At 34.2% G+C, this 23,108-nt stretch overlaps 1 protein-coding gene across 5 annotated transcripts in view; it reads left to right on the top strand.

The window, feature by feature from the left end:
* LOC111057980 overlaps window positions 1-23,108 on the top strand; it is a 158,307-nt gene that overhangs the window by 128,440 nt on the left and 6,759 nt on the right. For 2 of the 5 annotated variants that reach the window (XM_039434421.1, XM_039434420.1), the window contains exons 4-6: window positions 1,947-2,117; window positions 9,246-9,476; window positions 22,506-22,711. In XM_039434421.1, coding sequence (XP_039290355.1) covers window positions 1,947-2,117; window positions 9,246-9,476; window positions 22,506-22,711 — 608 coding nt within the window. The remainder of the gene's footprint in view (window positions 1-1,946; window positions 2,118-9,245; window positions 9,477-22,505; window positions 22,712-23,108) is intronic. The other 3 variants (XM_039434423.1, XM_039434422.1, XM_039434424.1) reach the window with 3 other exon arrangements.

Here is a 23,108-nt window from a genome sequence, read left to right as displayed (position 1 = left end):
ATTAATCAGTTTGATGGTTCAGGAGTGATGCGTTAAACGTGTATTCCCTATCCCTTGCATGTTAATTCCAATTCTTTATTTTATTAATAGTAAATACATTATCGAGATGACTTGTCAAATGGTCACCTATTTACGAATGACGATGTTCGTCATTCAACCTGAAGATATTTGAGAAACTCGTTCTCAAATACATGAAACTCATACCGTAATCAGTATTTCAAACTAAAATTTTACAACACTTATGAAGTGAAAAATGCACTTACTATAAGCAGTGAAGATCGTATCGACCTGGTATAATCTTGAAACTAGAGTTAGTTTCTTCAGCCTGATGATCTACACCTGAAGAGTCACTGCTAATAATAAATACATTTTCACTTCATAAGAATGGTAAAATTTTAGTTTGAAATTAATAGTGAAAAAGTATGGATATGCAACACACTAACCTGCATTTTCAAGGAAGACACATAAGGGTTAACCTTTTTTAAAGTAAATTAAGTGTTTATTGATAAATATAACACTAATAATACGAATACTCTAATAATAGATTGTGATCTTGGTCCAATTTAATTTTCCAAACTTTTTTCTTATTCAAATTTTCAAAATTGTTTTCTTGTCAAAACTTCGCGTCTCATTGGCAATATTTATTATAAAACAATGATTTTGTTAAATTATCGTATCTTGCTTAACTTCTGTGTGGAGAGATGAACGTTCCTTATAACTTGCACCAACTCTTGGCCTTTATAAGGTATTATGTATTCTCACGAGCACCTTCCTAACACACGAGCCACGACTTGGATTTAGTAACTTTTGAAACTTACGATTTTGAATCAATAGATGAACACTTTAAAAACTTCTTGGCAACAAACATCTGCAGAAGTTTAGAGAATGCCAGTTTTATGCAAAGTCACAATATTACTACTAGTTTAGATCATGTACTTTTCATCAAGATTTGGGAGAAAAACAGTTTTAGGTCTGTTGTTCTCTCCACAGTTTAAATTTTTGAGAGACTATTTTTTAGAGGCTGCCAGTTCTATGCAAAACCACAATACTATTACTATTATAGATCATGTTACTTATCATCAAAATTTGGAAGAAAAACGTTTTAGGCAAGGTTTGTTGTTCTTTGTCCAGTTTGGGTTTATGAGACTATCTGTTCTATGCATAACCACAATATTACTACTATTAGTTTTTGTTACTATTGATCAAAATGTGGGAGAAGAACAGTTTCAAGCTAGATCTTTTGTTCTCTACCCAGTTAAAATTTATTAAGGCGAGGCACAGAGCGTTTTTCAGACCATTCGGCAGGGCAGAAAGCTCTCATTGGCTGATTCTCGATCAGCCAGCTTCTCGAATAAGCTAATTCCTTAACGCCAACCCAATTAGCCAATCACAGAACTTCCTGCTCTGCCGACACGTCTGAAAGAAAACGCTCGTGTGGTCTCGCCCCTAAAGACTTTCTGTTTTTTGTAAATTCACAATACTACTGTTATATCATGTATTCATGGAAATTTCTGAGAAGAACAGTTTTAGGCTAGGTCTGATGTTCTCTCTTCATCATAATTATAACTTTTTTACTGTATAATAATTATTCAAAATAAGGACTTCTGCCACTGCAAATATTGACCGAAGAACTAGATAGCAGAAGGAAATTTGAAGAATGAAACTGTCCAGAAATTGTGCCGAGTCCTCCGACTGGATTCGAACCCGGTACCTCTCTTTAGTTCTTTGGTTAATATTTGCAGTTCATTTATAGCTTTTGGATATTTGAAATAATTATTACACAGTAGTAATATTCCAGCAGTTGGTTAAGTGCAATTTATAATAAAATCATCTTCCATAATTGCATTTTTTTCTTTTCGTTATTGTTTGAATTTATGAATAAAATGAACTATTCACTTATTTTTTTAGATTTGTCAATAAAAAATGTGATTTGTGTGGTTTTGTAGACCTGGTAGTGCTGACAACCGACATGCCGACCCTGCTGAGCGTAGCGACAGGGCTGGCCGTGTTTACAGCACTCATCTGCTTCGTGCTGAAGCTGTTTGTCGGCAGCCGACCGCGGCACTACGCAGACGCCAATCTGGCCCCGACCTCACTGCTCTTCACCAGCGAAGGCGGTATGTCATTGGTCACCCTGGCACCTCAACCAAGTCAGTCAGCCAACTAGATAGCCAATGCCAATGCAAGGGGTCTCCCCGGTAGGAGTACAGGTGTCTCTTCTCCAATGTGAATGCTTGGTGTCGTCTGTCTGTCTGTCTGCTCGCCTTCTTCCCTCCATCATCATGCTTTATGTGTTTACATTACCCTCATATCTCCGGCTAAAACACACTTATTACACTATAAAACGCTATAGTTGAAACACTATTCTATAGGACCACGAACTTGAGCAGATATCAGTTTGATGATCCAAAACTATCACTATCGAGCCAGCCATTCACTATCCGTCAATTTGTTCCGACTACATTTGCTAACAACTTTGGATCTTTCACCACTCACACTCCGGCTGGTTAGTCCAACATCCCCACTGACGTACCAGATAGAACGCAACTAGGCGTATCTGACCGATTATTATATGGTCAGATGCGAGACCGACTCGTTGATCAATCAACTTGGGCCAACTTTCACCAAAAATTTAATTATTATATCCCGTGTTAGACTATCAAACATTTGATGAAAGATTACTTTTTTGCATCATCATAGATTGATTATTGATCAAATGTTTGATTATGTAATGGAACCCTAAATAAAAAACATTCAGTTTTTGACTAGAGCTAGTCGTTCTTCAAATGAACCAAATGCATTTCGCTATTCAAATGATCCAAATGCAAGTCGTATTCACTTGTTACGAGAACATTTTACACAAACAATACATTGGTTCACTACAATTTTTACAAGCCAGAGTGTAGATCATGTGTCAATGTCTTCATTCCAAGCAAGTGACAGTGAAACAGGTTGATGTTAAATGCTATTTTCAAATGGAATTGAGAGACTGAATCTGTGAAGTATTTCAACAAGTGACAAAATCTTATTTTTAATACTATTTTTGACCAGAAACTTAACTTAGTTGATGTCTCAATGCCCTTATTTGAAGTGTATGGGAGTTATAATTTAATCATCTAGCATGACGAACTTGAGCAGATATACTGACAGATCCAATAAATTACTACGCAAACCTAGATTCTAAAATCTATTGCGGTGAGAAATTTGGTTTACTGGAGGTGGCAATTTTTGTGTTGGTAGCTAATGAATATTTTGAGGTGTGTAGCATATACAGAGTGTTTCAGAAGTAGTGTCGAACATTTTAGGGTATTGTTCCTGGATGATAGGAGACTACAAATGTCGTATTTGAAGTGTCCAAAACTCAACGGTTATCCTTATAGCTGCCATTTTGTTTTTTCACTTGGGAATTTTCGTCTCAAGAACGAAATGAAGAACGCTATAAAGACTCAACTTTGGAAAATAAAATAAAAAATTTTCGTTGTAAATTTCCAAAATAGCGGCCATTTTAAATTTTTGATTGCAAATTTCACGAAAACCGTTCACTTTACAAAAAATTTACAAGAGATAAAAAAGCAAATTTTATCAAGATTTCAAGGATACCTTGTTCATAAAGATTGGTCGAAGAATAACAGAGAAATTAATTCTTTTCGTACTGCATGCATGACCATGAACAAACAAGATCATCTGAAAAACATTGTAAAATCAGCTGGATGGCCATATCATGTCTCAAAGCGTCATCTTAAATACAATTGGAACCGAAAATTTAATATTGATGTTTAAATTAATGGTGAAAAGTGGTCATGCATGCAGTACGAAAAGAATTAATTTCTCTGTTATTCTTCGACCAATCTTTATGAATAAGGTATCCTTGAAATCTTGATAAAATGTGCTTTTTTATCTCTTGTAATTTTTTTGTAAAGTGAGCGGTTTTCGTGAAATTTGCAATCAAAAATTTAAAATGGCCGCTATTTTGAAAATTTACAACGAAATTTTTTTATTTTATTTTCCAAAGTTGAGTCTTTATAGCATAAATATTCATGCCAAATTTCAGATTAATACAACATTTCGTTCTTGAGATAAAAATACCCAAGCGAAAAAACAAAATAGCAGCTATAAGGATAACCACTGAGTTTTGGACACTTCAAATACGACATTTGTAGTCTCCTATCATCCAGGAACAATACCCTAAAATTTTAAAATGTTCGCCACTACTTCTGAAACACTCTATATAATAATACTAGAATTTCCCTCTTTTTTAAATCCATTTTTTCAATTCCCAAGAGCCTGATAGAGAAAAACTCCATTACTGTCATTGTATTTACGTTTCAATCTCACGATTCTCAGGTTCATCAAACCCAAATACCGACTTTATGCATTTGTGGGTCTCATGAAAAATGTAAAGAGTAAAGAACTATCTTCCTTCTTCTTGTATGAGTGTATACTTCTGTGTCCGAAATCTATTGTTCTGACTATTTACGTATCCATTCAGATAAATCCATGACTAAATAGTGTACACTTTAAAATTATTGTAAATGATTTGTAAAAACCATTGACAGTAGGCTACCTAATCAAGTTTCATTTTCTTATCAGGTTTTTAAGCTTGAAGCGGTTGGAACTTGAAAAAAGGGAAACTTCTTGCATTATTAATTACAATCTAGGCATCTCATAAAATGTTACCGATAATTATTATAAATAAATCTATTACCGATACAAATATTACAGCCTTTTGTAAAATAAAATTTTCGTTGTAATGTGTTTTGCAAATTAGGGTTTCATATTATTGGATCACTCTGTGTATATCTACACTGTATTTACTTACACATTCCACTGGAAACGTATTTTGTTCAGAGTATATAATAATTTTATATTTAAAAAACGTGGTTTATACATGTTGGCATGTATGAAAACTATGTGAATACTCTAGAACTAGTGAAATTGGTTCTTTGATTGATTCTTTCAATTGAAGGAATTTATAAATTCAATTTTATTGTATTTTATTACTTATCATATGTTTTGAATACAGAAAGAGCATTGAGACACTCCTGGTCATTATTTCAGTCATCAAACACACAGTAAATAACCTGGAGACCCCCTTGTAGATAAATAACAATACAATCAACTTTTGTTAATGAAGCCTGTGTTTCCAAGAAAACATCAGCATGTCAGCGTAAATGGACAGGAAATAAAGTTTCTCCTTTCCTTCATTTGCCATATAGATAGATAATATGAACATTTGCTGTAGGAAAACAAATTGTATCTAACAAGCTGGTGAATGATGTGTCCTTGGAAATAGGTAGCTTCAAAATCTGCCTTCAATCTGCAAATCAAAGTGAAATCATATTATATTATTTATATTGGTCATCAAAAATAATTTTAATACTTGTTGGCTTTCACACAATGTAAAATGCAAATGACAAAAATAGTTTTAAAAAAAGAAAGTGTAATACAATCTACCCTTTTATCTTGCTCAGTCCTCTCAGCTGACTCATTTATTAGTAGAAGAGCATTGCTTCACCTTGCGCAACGTGAGAAGGTTTCATTGCTGGCAATGGTTTTCAAATCGTAGCGAGGGGCCTAATTGTAATGCGCTATGTGAAGGTAATATCTTTTCACCGTTTCCAGTGTAAAACAGGCTTTTGAATTTGTTCGAAATGGTTCATTCCATCTCTGGATACTCGTATAAAATATAACATAATTTTCGTGGCTATTATTGTCATTGTTACAGTAATTAGTTGCACAACAATCCCGGAGGCCTCTTCCATGCATGCTTTTCTAGTTCAGCTGTTACACAATCATCTTTCTATCAATCATTGGAATGTAGTCATGAATGTTATTTGGTGTTTTATCATCCAACTTACTCTCTATATTTATTTTCCTTGCCCTATTACCATAGGTAAGGAAAGTATTGCTTTCCGAAAAAAATTAAGGTACCCCAATTTCTAAATTTCTATACGTTTCAAGTTCCCATGAGTCCAAAAAAGAGGTTTTTGGGTATTGGTCTGTGTGTGTGTGTGTGGTGTGTGGTGTGTGTGTGTGTGTGTGTGTGTGTGTGTGTGTGTGTGTGTGTGTGTGTGTGTGTGTGTGGTGTGTGTGTGTGTGTGTGTGTGTGTGTGTGTGTGTGTGTGTGTGTGTGTGTGTGTGTGTGTGTGTGTGTGTGTGTGTGTGTGTGTGTGTGTGTGTGCGTCTGTGTACACGATATCTCATCTCCCAATTAACGGAATGACTTGACATTTGGAACTTGAGGTCCTTACGCTATAAGGATCCGACACGAACAATTTCGATCAAATGCAATTCAAGATGGCGGCTAAAATGGCAAAAATGTTGTCAAAAACAGGGTTTTTCGCGATTTTCTAGAAAACGGCTCCAACGATTTTGATCAAATTTATTAACTAGAAAAGTCATTGATAAGCTCTATCAATTGCTACAAGTCCCATATCTGTAAAAATTTCAGGAGCACTGCACCATCTATGCAAAGTTTGGTTTTAGATTTTCAATTATCAGGCTTCAGATACAATTTTAACAAAAAAATTCAATTGGAAAAGATTGAGCATTAAAATCTCTACAATTAACGTTCAGTAACATTTTCACCTAAAATTGAAAATAAGCTCGAAATTAGAGAAATAAGATTATTCAATTGCAAACTGTTGATTCTATTAAATGATTCACTATGAAGAGATAGCAGACTTCGTGTGTCTCCAGCGTTATTGTCCTGTCACCAGCTGGCTTAGAAAAGTGGACTTGAGATGCGCGGGAACACTAGCGTCAGTTGATCAATTTTCATAACGGCAAGGAAAGTTGTGTGAGTGCACCACACCAGATTTTTGTGTATTCAAATGACAAAACCTGATAGGTCTAGAATGTTCATTTCTTATAATTCAGGGTTTTATGTGTTTTCTTATATAAACTACAATTTTCTTGAAAAACACAAGGCCTCAAAAAGGCGTATTCTTGAAAGTGAATAGTTTCTTTTTTAATTGGCATTTTTCAATTCATGTAACTTTATAGCAAGTTAATTTCTCAAACGAATTAAATAAGAGCTGATAAGAGAAATGCTCTAAGATATTTTATTGGAACAATCAATCAATAGTTTATTTTCCTTCATACAATGCATACATGAATGTCTATAGTTGCATAAATACAATTGACAAAGAACAAAATAAGTTAAAAGTAGAATAGTATTATTATTAAATACGGAAAGTCCCTGAAAAGGCTAAAAACCTGAGCGCAGGGGCTGAGTGTTACTAAAAACAAAATTATTCCCAAGATAAATAAAATTGGTGGATTCCTATTAACATCTAAATTTGGAACAGATTAATTGAGAATTGAATTTCTCCAAGTGAAAGTATTTTTGCTTCCAGGATGATATTTTATCTTGAAGGTGAAAATTAAACTCAAAGTTCGAGTGCATTTAATTATATTCTATGTATTAAGAGTCCACTTTTCATTCGTAGGCCTACTGTGGTTTGTTCAATGAGTGTTATGAGTACCACAGCCTGAGGCATTGATAGCCTGAGGCTATTCTCAAGTTCTCATAATAAAACTCTTTACAAGACAAGAGTGTGTGTGCACGTGTATTTTGAGACTGCCTATGATTATTTAAGAAATAACCCAAAAATTGATTGTTTTTTTTATATTACATTGTTGGAGGTGCTGCACTCCAATTTTTCGTTAAACAGGCCATGTATCTCGCATTGGTAGCTGATATGAAGTTGATTTTTCATTATAATTAAATTTTATTGTCAAATGAGAAATCATATAGCATCACCTAACAAACTATACAATAAACAATTTCAATGCATTAGTGGAAATTTCACCTGCCTGAGAATAAAGTAATCATCCAATAATTAACTGAGGACAGTTGAGGAAACTGAGTTATAAAATAGTGAAGAAACAATGAATCACCTGATGAGGTCGCACCTACACATGTGTAACTTGATAGCCAGTCATTCAAGTCAATGACAATAAGACGGTATTGATTGTCAATAAATTAAAAATGAGTCCATGTGACTTGGAAGCAGCATAGTATTTGCAATAATCAGTAAAGTTGAAAAAGATTGATGTTATTAACTCAATGAAAAATATCATTTTTTATATCACATTTTGTTATGGATTGAGGAATTCACACTTTCAGTTGAAAATATTTTTACTAGACTTGAAATAATTATCTTCAACTATCACTTCAGTATAAGGTCCAACCTGAAATTATTTATTCATTAATCTTATTATATGATCTAACCTAATAATGCACTTTCCCAATAGCATCAAAATTCTATTATTTCTATTTTTCTTTTTATCTCAAATTCTCTCATCATAGAAATATTGATTAACCCAACCTAATCATAACTATATACCTTATAGCCCAACCTGACCTTATTACTCACTCCCAGGGCCATCTATATTCAAGTCGACACTTTGGCCAAAACAAAAAAGCCTCCAGGTATATTGATTCTGAGAATCTTCCTGAGCTCCAAAAGCCTTTCTATATCGGTCTTAACTTGTTGCCATAATCTCTGATTGGTTCTTACATGGTATATGTATGACCTAACCTAACCATGACTATTCCACAATCGTTCCCAATTCTTCCAACTCGGTTCCAAGTCTTCAAACATAACCATACCATATAACCCAACCCGGAAACATAGAAATATTGATTAACCTAACCCAATCATAACTATATGATCATACCATATGACCCAACCTGACCTTATTACTTACTCCCAGGGTCATTTATATTCAAGATGACATTTGGCCAAACCAAAAAAAGCCTCCAGTTATATCGATCCTGAGCATCTCCTTTAACTTCAAACCTCTCTATATCGTCGTCATACATTATTGTTGTGCCATCACACAGCTGTGATGACACAAGATGTGAAGCAAAACGTTTCAAGCAAAAATGTTTGACGTTAGGTTTTTATATCTCTGATTTTATTTTTTCTTTACTGCTCTATTTCAGGTTTTATTATTTTCTTAATCATTATAATATGTAATTCTCAAGTAGTTTATTTATTGTTATTGGTTGTTTATTTTATGTTAGAAGCCTCTCACTGATGATGAACATGCATGACGATCATATGTATGTGCATGTTCTACCGTTAGTGACCAGCCTTACACGGCATTAGTATGACCTAACCTAACCATGTTTATTTCACATTTGTTCCCAACTCTTCTAATCCCTGTATTTTACTTTTTTCGGATAAAGTGTTAACTGTGTATAACTGTGTAGACACTGATGTGCTGTGTTGCAGGCATCCCACTAGCCGTTCACGGCGTTCGCCCGGCATCGCGCGCATCGAGCGAACGCAGTGGCGGTGGCGGCCGCAGCATGGGCGACTACGCGCATTCGCAGCGCGGCTCACGAGGCGTGCTCGTCCCCTCCTCGCGCGCAGGTGCCGCCCGCGCCGCCGCCATCTTGCTCATCTCCTGCCAACTGTCCCCCTCCGCAGACAACCAACCACCACCACCGACCACCCACCAGGGTAACCTCTGTCCATTCCCGCCTATACGTGTCCACCTGCCCGCTCTAGCCTCTAACCTTCTTCAAATCTAGGTTTCCCTTTGAGTTCAGTGTATATCTAGCAATCTATCTCTTCCACCCATCATACTTTTCCATCTGTTTTCCTATCAGCCAATTCATATCTATCTCTTTCATCTATCATACTTTCCCACTTTATCTATCTCCTTGACTCAACTATACTCTGAATAGAATAAGTTGGGACTTGCACTTGAGCATCCTCTCGATGAAACTTACGGGCCCATTATGCTGTCAAATATTTTTCTAACTGAAAATAAAATTGATCAGGTGCGACCTGAATACTCTGACTCAGTCGAATTTTTCTAAATGTTTTTGACAAAAATCAAATATTTATCTATATTATACTATAGAAAAAATATAGCATAAGAAGATACCCCATGGTATAGGTTATTTATGTTCCAAATTTCAATCCAATTTTTTGTTAATTCAAGCCTATCACTGTTGACTTCTGTTTATTATTACTGTATTGGCCGGATGAGAATATAAGAATGGCATAGTGTGAGATGAATGGAACAATATAATAATACCACACTTCCAGCGTCACATTGCTTCACGAAAAAGAATTACTAGTATAGGACTATCAGCTTGAGTTAACATTGAAAAGTGGAACATAAACGCCCTATGCCATGGGATATCTTGTTATGTTATCTTTTCTCTATGATTCTTGGGCTAGTTGGCAGCAATTCTCCATGCCTCTCTGACATCCGCCATCCTTGTGAGGTCTCTGTAGTTGGCACATCTCACATCCTTCTTCAGTTGTTCTATGTACTCCAGTCTTGGCCTTCCTCGCGCATTCTTCCCCTCAGTTCCCTCCATTATTCATTTTGCTAGTCCCTCGTGTCGAAGAAGAATATGACCAACTAGTTGTGCTCTTCTCCTTTTTATTTCTTTCAGTAGACAGCCTCTCCTTCCGACTCTTTGAAACACATCTTCATTCGTTACCTTTTCTCTCCAACTGATCCTCAGCATTCCTCTCTATGATTATACTCACTATATCACACCATAGATCAAATCACACCAACTCATCATATTACACTATCAGAGACATTTGGTCATTTGTGTAATGAAGTGACCGTATTTGATTTGATGAGTCGCTGGTTTTTTAATTCAAAGGTCTTGTTTTCGATCCGCAAGCCTATGCCTGCCCACGACATTTTACTCATTCCCATGATTCAAATCAATCAAATCAAATTTCGGATGAACACAAATTTGCTCCTAGTTGCCTGCGAACAATCGTTTAGTAATGACAGAGGCCCTGAAATTGATCAGGTGCGACCTGAATACTCTGACGCTAGACCTGAGCCAAGCTGGTTATTCAATACTATTATTATTACCGTGTAATGGGCCCCTAAGGCCTACTTCACAAATAATTTGTGTATGGCACGGACGTGTCATGGATTTTTTTCTCTCCTTTATAAGCATACATGGTCCAATGCAAACTAGCCGGCCAGGATGGCTGACACGACTAAGGTGTTGCCCCCCTCAGTCTGCTAGCTAATCGCGGGTTCGAATCCCGCTGGTAGACATGAATATTAATTTAATCAAATCATTAAATCGCACTTCCAATTATCAACGTACAAGCATAATGCTCACAATCCTCGATAAAAAATTGACAAAAATGATGATAAAAACAGAAGTGGCGTGGCGAACAGTTATTTTTGCATAGAAACATATGTTTATATAGGAGTGGCGTGGAAGTGGCCAAAGTCCGCGCCACTTCTGTGTGAATTAGACCTCAGGCGTTGCCAGATTATGTGAAATTGCAACTTTCTCATGCAAGTGCAAGCTTACCATATATGACTGAATTTATTCGATAGGCCAATAATCGTTGCATCAACGATTGTGTTGTCATATGAATATATTCAGTCATATGAGCTTTGACTGTTTATATTCAGCTTGCAAGAGAAAGTCACAATTTCACACTCAACCTGTCAACGCCGATTTTTCGTTAGATTGGAGCTCAAATCTCAATTCACTCATCTCACAGAATAGTCTCTGGTTCCTACTAAAATGGATCCTCACGGCACATTCCGTATTATCTGTGTCTGTCTATCTCATCAACTTTTAGTCTCTGGTTTCCCACTAGTCATTTCCCTCATAACTGATGTTTGTATGCTCCATGCCTACCTAGTAATGTATCACGTTGACTGATTCCACTCCCCCTTATCCTTTCTTAGCCCTTCAACCATTCGAGCATAGATCATGCGCCGCCCGATACCGAAAACAATTCAGTAATAACATCTATTTCATGAACTCATCTACTTTTTGTTAGTCATTAATCAAAAGCTTACCTTAGAATAAATCATGAGCATACAGACTACAATCATAACAATTACAATATGAAATCTGTGATTTAGACTTACAGATCATAATAATTCGTTCCAGTAGGAGATTTAGTCTACAAATTTACAGTACTAACTTATTGTTAATCCAATACTGTAACTCAATGTGGGTTGGATTAAGTGGTAGTAGACTACAAACCATACATGCAAACAGGTTGATCAATCTAGAATTTTTACCAACTTTATAAATAATCAAGTTCTCAAATAACCTTATAGATCAGGCTAGACTCAACCTTACATTTGTGATTACTTTTCAAATTGCAGTTAATATTGTCAAAAACTTATTTTTGACAAAAAATTTTATGTCAAAAACTTATTCCAAAAACAATATTGGAATATCATTCCATTCGTCACTCTAAAAACTGTATTTGTTCCTCTACTTGAATATATGTTCCACACTAGAACTCAGAAATCCATAACTAGAACACTAAAACTCTGTTTATAAGACACAATATTTAGATGAAAATAAAATTATATAACTTGTATCAGGGACTTACTAAAAAATATATACCAGAATAAAGCGTTCTGATTAGTTTGATTACTAGCTTATACTATTCATAAAGAATCTATTTAGCTTCAAATTATTCCTCAATGAATTTAACTAATTTAGTACAGTGACTCCAAAAACAAACCAATTCCAATAGTCTGGAATAATTCAAGTCTGTTGTAGCCTAATTGAGTTATGGTTTTACAAGGTGAAGTCTTTCAATACTGTCATGCTCAAACATTGAGTAAATTCAATATATTTCAACTAAAATATGTAAATTAAAGAAGCAATTGACTGTTTATCATCAAATATTGCGTAGAATGTTTATAATTAGAAACTCAATTGTATAGGTAAAAAATCAAGTCAATTAGATCTAATAGTAAAAGTTGTGCATTTCCAATTCGGGAGGTACAACTACCAAAAGCTTGCTGTTACTGCATTACTCTAATAATTGTACCAAACTGAGTAAAGCATTATTACTTCCCCATTGAAACATAGCAAGATGGCAGTGGTGAGATTTTTGAACAATAATTCTAGTATTTTAATAATTCCTAGGAACAGTAGTGTTTGAACAGTGAGTAGATTTAGTTTATTGAAAAAGCCGCAGCTTGTTTTCAAATAACTTATAAATTTGAAACTTGAAGTTCAATTGAAATAGAATACGTACTGTACAATTTGCAATAGTTATTTGATCGAGTTATCTCACAAGTAATTTTTAAACCGGTTATTGTAGAATAAATCTTAGTCCAACTGCTTTAGTAGTTCGTCTGCCATTATTTTTTACAATTTGTAAATACATATTCAATTCGGAATTATGAAGCTACAGGGTACACACAATTACAAAATATCAACACAGCGCTTCTAGATTTTTACATATATTTTCTTTGAATTTCACCTGAAAGTTCAAATTAATATCAATGCATCTCAAATTATTGCATTTTCTATATTTTTACGATTGCTTCAACTTTTCTCGAATGAAATATAGCCTAATAGCTTTGAACAATATAACTTGAGCTATCACAAAAATTACCTATCTAAAAAAACAAAGCTTTATTCATTTTTGCACTTATCTCTTTTCTATTTAAAATCTTCGATAAATAAAATAAATATCGTTTACCTTCATCTAAACAATTTTAGGATTAATGTTGATGTTTCATTTTCAAAAGTGGGCTTTTCAAGAAACGAATTGCCATGACATGATCATATTAAAAATATGAGTTAATGTAAAACTGTAAATTTTGGTAATTAGGAAGAAAACTTAATATTACCAATAGATGAATGTAAATATTATTTCATTGTTCTACGAATCATTCTAAAATCAGAACCGCCCATCCAAGAACACTCATCACCGTCTCTGTTATCCTCTTCTTCTCATTAGCCGTCATCTGTGAAACTTGATTCTTCTGATTTAAAATGTATGATAATAGCAAGCCAGAATTGATGTGGTTTTAAAAAGAAACAATGAACAGTACTTTTCTCCTTGCAATTTCAATGTGAGATCCTCTGAGTTGTGACAAACTTTGATTTTTTTATTCGTAAGCTACTATTGGGATTCTATTTGCAAATTAAATATGTTAATAGTTGCAAGAAAAGTGTTGAATTCCCTTCATTATTCCAGAACTAAAACATTTCGACTAAAATCTTTACTAGATTGATAATTTTCTCCCAATTTACTTGAAAAGTGGCACCATTTAAAAAATAAAACGCTTCAATCACAGCTATCTTCATGATGAATTATTAAACATTGTGTACATATTCCAATCTCCTATCCCACTTCATCGATATCCTATTCCAAATTTTTCCATCCCATTTTTTGCTAGCCTATTTTACATTCTAAGATTTGCATCATTTCAAATTGCACGAGTAGTTTTTCTTGCAGTTGTGTTGTCCAATGCGGATATCATGTTTCTGCGAAAATCATTAAAGAATCATAAAAAATGACTACTTGTCTCTTACTTGCTTAGCATGCCTTCCATAAATGCTGTAATTTTCAACTTCATGAAATGTTTTTCCAGCCTAGAGTCACTGATCTAGTTAGTTCTGGTTAATTGAATTACTTAGTTGTTCTAGCATTGTGTTGGAGGGTTGAATATAAGAGAGGGCTGGCTGCGCTCTAAACCACCCTTCTAAAATAAAGGCAGTAATTCAATTCAATGTTTGAAGACCATAAAAATGAAACTTTATTTCGTTAGATGCTCAGATTCCAGGCCCCGGGCTAAAATGAACAGACTGGGCAGTTGCCCAGGGCGCCAAATTTTTGGGGGCGCAACAAAAAAGAGATAAATAAAAATAAATTAGAGAAACAAATTACCCACTAAAAATATTCGACACAAAAGTTTACAGTTTACCTAAAATAATTTGAAAATTCAGTCTAAAATTATAAAAACAGTCTTCAATATCAATAAATAAGTCGAGTGATATTGAAATCACTAAAAATATAAATGCAGTCTCTATTATCAATAAATAGTAAAATAATATTGAAATCAAGAGTGCAAGATAACAATTGTGAAAGAGCAGTTACAAAAAAAGTACTTTCAGGAACAAACCAGTTACTCAGTTACTGTCTATATCACAAGCTGCAAACAAACTGTATGTCTCCTACCCTAATGACATTGTAATTATGAGGATGAAGTAGGTGTAATTTTCAAGACTAGCATTACAGATCACTTTGCAACTGGTTTATTCTTGGGCACATCAGATCCCAAACAAGTCTCCACAAATTACAGAGAGTTCACTGAAAAAATAGATTATTCAAAACTAATTACAAACCTACAGACCGAATCTTGGCAGGATGTATTGGATAGCAATAACATAGAAAACATAACACCAAAATTTATCGACAAATTAAATAACCACATCACTAATTCAAAAATAAAAATAAAATTGAATCGCAGTCAAAAACCCTTGAAAAACTGGATTAGTGCAGGCTTAGTGAACTGTATAAGAACTAGAGATAAAATGTATAAACAATTGAAAAAACAACCTCTCAATCTTGACTTGAAATTTACATATACTAGATATAGAAACGTTTTGAGAAGCCTGATAAAGCAAGCCAAGCAGAATTATTTCAAAAACAAGATATCACAATGTAAAACAAACAGCAAAAAACTTTGGAACTGTATAGATGAACTACTGGACAAAAAAAAGAAAGCCACTGATATAAACATCGATCCAAGTGCCTTGAACAAATATTTTGCAGAAGTTGGCAAATCGTATGCCGAAAGAATTGAAAACTCTGATATTGAAAATTGGCCTCACTTTCCAGATACAGTTGTCAATTCACCACATTCATTTTTTTGGTTGCCGACAAATGAGTGTGAGGTAATAGAAACAATTTTTACGCTAAAAAATAATTCTTCCCCAGGTATTGATAATATTAGTAATATGTGTTTGAAAAATATATCCAATTACATTGCTAAACCATTGTCTTTCATAATAAATAAATGTTTTGAGCAGGGATACTTTCCAAAAGAGTTCAGAATTGCTAGAGTTGTCCCACTCCACAAGGGTGGAAATGTAGGTGATCCATCCAACTACAGACCAATAAGCCTGATCAGTAGCCTTTCCAAGATAATGGAGAAGATAATGAAGACAAGATTTGTGAATTACCTGAGTAAATTTGATATTATTCATAAAAATCAATATGGCTTCCAAGCCGGAAAGAGTACCCAGGATGCCATATTGCACCTTGTAGAAATAGTGACTGATAATTTTGCTAAAAATAAGAAAACTTTAACTGTCCTACTCGACCTGGCAAAAGCCTTTGACACTATTCCACACGTGACACTGCTAAAAAAACTAGAGAATATAGGGATACGTGGCAAGGCATTGGATTTGTTCAAACATTATCTTAAAGACAGAACGCAAATCATTTCAATAGGAAATAAGTCTGATCAAATAAACTTATCAGAATATGACGTACCACAGGGAACTGTACTTTCTCCAGTGTTATTTCTTGTGTATATGAACGATATACTTAAACTTAACACACAAGATAGAAAGATAATTTCATTCGCAGACGATACTATCATGACTTTCACAGGCTCTACATGGGAAGAAGTGAGAGATCTTGCATTAGAAGGGTTGAAGTCTATTAAGTCATGGTTAGATATGCACAAGCTTACTTTGAATCATAAAAAGAGTTCATTTATTGCTTTTTCCCCAAATGCTGGATCCAGACCAATAAATTTAAGTTTGAAAATTCATAATTTGTCATGTTGTTTGCCTGCGCTGGCCCCTTGCCGGTGCCCTGTACTTGAGGAGGTGGATCATGCCAGGTATTTAGGTGTTATAATTGATTCCCATCTAAGGTTGAACTACCATATTGATGAAAAATGTAAAAAATTGAAGTATCTAATTTTCAGATTTTATAAGATTAATTTGTTAAATGACATAGATATAGCTAAATTGATCTATGTGGCATATGCACAGTCTGTCTTGCAGTATGGGATACTGGCCTGGGGGGGAGCGGCCAGCTGTCATATGAACAAAATTTTCGTGGTGCAGAAACACATAATAAGAGCATCCCTGGGTAAACCTAGACGCTATCCAAGTAATGAACTTTTTAGAGAATTGGGAGTGCTCACTATTAAAGAATTGTATTTTAAAAACTTGATTCAATATATAAATAAATGTAACTTGAGGCTCAACATGAGAGACACACCATACAACCTAAGAACAATGACCATAAATCAGGTTAGGATGGATCTAAATGTATGCAGGCAACAATTCAAATACAAAATTGATAAAGTTATGCTCCTGATTCCAGCGAGGATCGTAGAAATCAGCTGCAAAAAATATTATTCTAAAGAAATAGATCACTAGTTGAGGGAGAATGGTGATATACTGGAATCTTTTTGATGATCTTAAAAAATAGTTGTTCACCCCAAAACAGAAATAATCATACAAAAAAACATAATAATAATAAAAATAGTAATAAAAATAACAAATCGAAATAGTAATAAATCTAATGAAATGGTAATAATAAATCATAAAAAACTAATAGTAATAATCAAAACAGAAAAAAATCACACAAAATCTATATATATAAAAGCGAAATGGCACTCACTCACTCACTCACTCACTCACTGGCATAACTAAAAATCTACCGGACCAAAAATGTTCAAATTTGGTAGGTATGTTCAGTTGGCCCTTTAGAGGCGCACTAAGAAATCTTTTGGCAATATTTCAACTCTAAGGGTTGTTTTTAAGGGTTTAAAGTTCGTCTTTTAGCATGTATATTCTTCTTCTCCCAATCTCTTAATTAGAATTGAAATTTCCATATCATATGTTACTATAGAACTATAATCTAGATAGAGTACCTCTTCGAAACAGTTGTTAACTGGCAACTAAATCAATAATTTTGTCAGGTTGGCATTAAGTTGAGTTGATTTTGTTAGGTTGGCACCAAGTTGAAGATTTAAATGAATTTATCGCGGAAAAATTGATTGGGCACAGCTACTTCAATCCTGGGAATATTATATTACTAGCCGTCAGGCTCGCTTCGCTCGCCATATCTGTTTAGCCAGACGTTTAGTCTGGACCCCCGACTGGATTGTCCTATTATAATATGATAAAAATGAAAAAATGCAGGCTAGCGAAGCGAGCCTGCTGATCTCATTCTTGGGGTCCAGGGGGTGGAGCCCCCTGGCTAGACGGATATGGCGAGCGAAGCGAGCCTGACGGCTAGTAGAACATAAATGATAGCAATAAAAATCGCTGTATCGGGAGAAATTTTTCAATAGGTTTCTTTTGCTATTCATGTTCAGTAATGTGTCAATTATAAGAATTTTTTTTAGTAATATTGTATTTTTTGGTTTTGTTTTTAGAATAGAATTATAATTATATTTCTTTTTAGTTGCACAACTCGCATCCGCGCTCAGATTCTTTCTTTGCGGATGCTAATCTTTTCCATGAAATGTAATTTATATTTATGTTTGTAAACTGTATTTTTAATGGAAATAAATTTGATTTGATTTTGATTTGAATTGAATTTGAAAATGAATATCTGCACTTCAAAATGTATGTGGAACAGGAAGAATTTAATGGAATATAATGGTATATGAATCAAATCAAATCTTTATTTGTCCCAAAAAACATAATTACAATGAAAAAATGGTTATAAAGAAAAAAGTAAAATACAATATAAAATGCAAAAATAAAAATACCATTGAATAGGATTATACATAACTATATTAAAAACGGGAAGTCCCTGCAAGGTTCGAGGAACCTGAGCACAGAGGCCGAGTGTTTATAATGCTTAACAGTAGAAGAAAATAATAATGGGATATTATTAAGAAATAGGGAAGAGTAAGAGTGAGTGAGGAAGGGAAGAGAAAGAGCAGAGTGAAGGCATACGGGAAAGTAAAGAATAGTTGAAAATTACATAAAAAACATGAGAAGTCTTTATACTAAGCTATGAAGAAATTACGTTGCCAAAATTTCATTGTTCGAGATTATCCATGTTTGAATTTCAATTAGCAGTTTTCTATTAAATTTACTAGTGATAAAGTGGTTAGGAATAACATTGATGAGCTTTGATACCTGATATAAAAATTGTTTTCTACAAATTGGCAGAAATATAAAATTACAACATCTTGGAAATACATAATAAAAGCAATACAAATTTTACAACATGAGAAAATACCATTACAAAATAAAATGCAATGCCAATTGAGTATTTGCAACTCGAGGTACTAAACCTGTTTGAGATGGTGATATAAAATTTATTACAAAACTATAGCGCTAAAATGTAGTTACTGAGAAAGAGTAAATGAGTTAATTGATAAAACAGTATCTGTAATTTGAAAAGTAATAGATTAGGGACGGAGGTTATACGGTGAAACACGCTGGTTGAAAAGATGCATATGTTTATTTATGTAGATGATTAAATTTTTTATGTGTAGCTGCCTGACAGTTGGAACATCCAGCTCACTAAACAGGTACTCACTTGGATAGAGTCTGGGTTTTCCTAATGTAGCTCTTATAAGGTGTTTTTGAATTACAAAGAGTTTATCCAAGTGGTTTGAGTATGTTCCACCCCAAATTTTTATTCCATATTGCAGAAATGATTGAATGTAGGCAAAATATATGAGTCTTGAGATTTTTTATTACTAACTTGGCTGATATTACGAAATTTACTTATCCAGTGTCTGAGTTTGTTACATGTACTATTGATGTGAACATCCCAACGCAAATTTTGATCAATCATTACACCCAAATATTTAACATGATGTTCTCTATTAAGCTTTGAGCATGTACAATTCATCCAATCAGAATTGTTGCAATTTACATTATGGATTTTAATGAAATCTAAACCTTGCGGCTGGCCTATAGAATTTGGGGAGAAAGACATGAAATTACTTTTTTTAATTTTCAATATTAATATATGCTCATCAAACCAGAATTTTACTATTTTAAGCCCGGATTCTGCTGCTTTTTTAGTATCCTCCCAATTGGCTTCACTGAATAACAATTAATATCACTGAATAGATAATAAAAAAACGAATTGAAGAGTGCTTTCCCAAATCTTGAATTAAGCTGTTAGAAGTTTTCTGACCTTACCTCACTAACCTAACTGCTCTACAGAGAGAGGATTTTCCGCTTTGAATCGTCTGAATGTTAAGAGATCTGCTCTTTCAGACAGCAAGTTGAATTGTCTCATGTTACTATGTTGTGAAAAAGATTTAGCCCTAAGCACAGATTTTTCTAATGTAGTAAACATGTTCGCAAAATTGAAGGCTAGAAAAAATCTGTCATTGCTTTGTAGGTTCTTAAAAATATTTGGAAGTATGAATTATGTAGTAAATGTCTATACAGTTTTGTGTATGAAAGACGTTTTCTCTTGTTATTCACTTCATAAACTATAAGTAACATTGATTATTTGCTTTTACATTATAGTAATAAAGGGGGTGCCAGTAGACCATTTTCCTAGGGTGCCAGTCACCTAAGCCCGGGACCTCTCAGATTCAGAAAGCACATAACCATGATTCATTGGATTGATCGCATAAATTGGAAGAACAGTTACCGCCTGTGTAACATAAAATAAATGAACTAATATCTTGCCTGATTGTCAATGACCAAAAATTGAGATTTTTAAAGAAATGAATAAAATTGCTTCTCAAATTCCATCTATTTTAATGTATGTTTCTCATTCCATTTACAATTGAACGAATTGCTTTTTCTACTTTATCTTTTTTCTCCAGTGTACATTTTTCATAGTATCGATCTCTTCCTTTAGTTCTCTTGTATGTGTGAACTTTGCATTTCATTCTAGAAGATAAGTTTTGTCTAGACACCTATCCTTTGAATGAACATAAGGTCATTTCATCAATTTTCACAATTTGCTTATTATGAGTGCGCAACAGAAATTGTTTTAAAATAATCGTCCCATTGTGAGAAGTGAAGAACTTCCAATTTCATCCAGTAAAATTGGTACAGTGGTTCAAGTTGTATTCTTCAATTTAATTCGGCGTATTGTACTGTTATTTAATTTCTTCTTTCTTTGTTCTCACAATCACCATGGATTGACTGAGGAGCTCTGTGCATTTGCTTGCAATCAATTATTCTCTTCAACTCAAGTATTCATATCTAAATCTTTCAAGTATTTTGAACTTTTGAGAGCTCTCATGCATTTTATCTTCTACAGCGGAGATTTTTATGTTTACGCTCACCTGACTCTATCTGATAATGGTTTCAATTCAAATCCACCACCTTCACTGATTGCAAACTGACTCTAGAAACGAAAAAAACTAAATGACGTGAAATAAAAAATATTAATTGATTTTAAGATAGTTGATATTTTTACTGAATTAACTTTAATCAAATCAACAAGTTTCTGTGCTGCACTCTGAATAATTAAAAAATCTTATTGATACTAGATAGGCTATTATTTCCTTTAAATGTTCATGCTATGATAGTATGCATTTCTGTGTTCATTTTGATTTAGGTGAAATTCTGTTTTAATTTTGTTAATTATTTTTATACATACAACTCATTCGTTACTATAAGTTATCTGTTACCTACCTTTCACATATTCAAAGTTTGTGGCACCATTACTAATGGTATTTATTCATTTATTGGCTATGAATGATTCATGATTTTCTTCGTCTTTGTATTGGATTAGACAAAAAGGTATGGATTATTCAAAAATAACAATCATATAGTAATATCTCAACCTGGCTTCATTTTTTTCAATGTGTAGCTTCAATTGAGCCATTTCAAATAAATACTACTTGAAAATATTTGAAAGGTTTCTCAATATGTAGCTTTGATGAAGCCATTTCAAAAAAGTACTAATGAAAAATATTTAAATATCTCACACCCGATTGCACAAAAGTCTGTTGACTTTTAAACCCAATTAAATTCCACGAGAACCAATCAGAGAAGCGTTCTTTTTTTTTAAAAAAAAAACCTTCTCTGATTGGTTCTCGTTGAATTTACTGATTAAAATTTAACTGGCTTCTTTGTCCGGGCCTTAGTTGATAATCATTTATTCACATTGAAAATATACACAAACACAAATCAAACGAATGATTTGAAAGGAAAGGGTCACCAGGCTCAGCCCAAAACTGTCCCCTTTCCATATGTTGATATGAATAGTTTCAAAAGATAGGTGGCTATGGTTCTTCACTTCAAACAATTCAAGTCAATTTTTGAATACAAATAAAATTTATTTCACCAAATTGGAAACAATACAATAGATGAATACAATGTATCATTTCAGATAATAGATGAGTAATATAAACTGTACACACTAAGATTCCAATCAATAGGCCTACATAAATTCTTACTAAAAAAAACACGTTTTTTATATGACGATTAAAAAAAAATGAATTTCGAATTTAGATTGAAAAAGAAGCTCTAACAACCGTAATGCCAATAATAAGACACACTTGCCACACTGTTTGCAAACTATCGTCTAAAAATGTGAATTTTGAATTAAGATTAAAAAAGCAGCTCTAGAAACCGTAATGCCAATAATAAGACACACTGTTTGAAAACTATCGCATGTAGTCTCACCTGTAGTTCCATCGTTTCTGTACGCATGCTTGCAACCACTGCTTCACACGCATGCTCACTTGATGTGTATTGTTGGTATGTATATGGTTTTGTGTGAGAGAACTGACTTAGCTAACGGTTGAAGGTTCGCGTCGCGTGAGTGTAGCGTCGGTGCACTCGTCGGCCAGCTCACTTCGCTCCTTCAGCGCCAAACGCTACGAACGGGAGAACGAGATGCGGCTGGCTGCGGCTGCGGCCAAGGCACGGGAAGCGGCCGCCAGGGCCATATCGCCCGGCCAGCGATCCGCCGATCCGCTCCTAATGCTCGCCGAGACTGAGACACAGCCGCAGGTCAGTATCTAATTATCATCTGGATTAATTATGGATAAATCAATCCATATTTCCAGATAAAGTATGATAATTATTAAGAGGAGCAAGTTTTGATTTTTATTTTGTTTTTATTTCATGTTTTGTGGGAATAAATATATCATTACTATTGTTGTTATTATTAATAAATTCAAAAAGTTAAATAATTTTTTCAATCTAATGCCTAGTCCACACTTGGCCCAGTAAGCTAGCCTAGCCTTGCCCAGCCAGCAATTTAACCAAAGCCCAATGAAGGCCAGCTGTGTTAAACCAATTCACTCATTCACACATTGGCGCTGGCCGACGTTGGCCTTCGTTGGGTCAATATGTAGATGCGGCATTAGGCCCAAGCCCAATTCACAGAGAAGTGGCGTATGGCACG

This window comes from Nilaparvata lugens, chromosome 8, assembly GCF_014356525.2.
Source record: "Nilaparvata lugens isolate BPH chromosome 8, ASM1435652v1, whole genome shotgun sequence".
NCBI lineage: Eukaryota > Metazoa > Arthropoda > Insecta > Hemiptera > Delphacidae > Nilaparvata > Nilaparvata lugens.
This window is presented reverse-complemented; position numbering and strand designations above follow the sequence as displayed.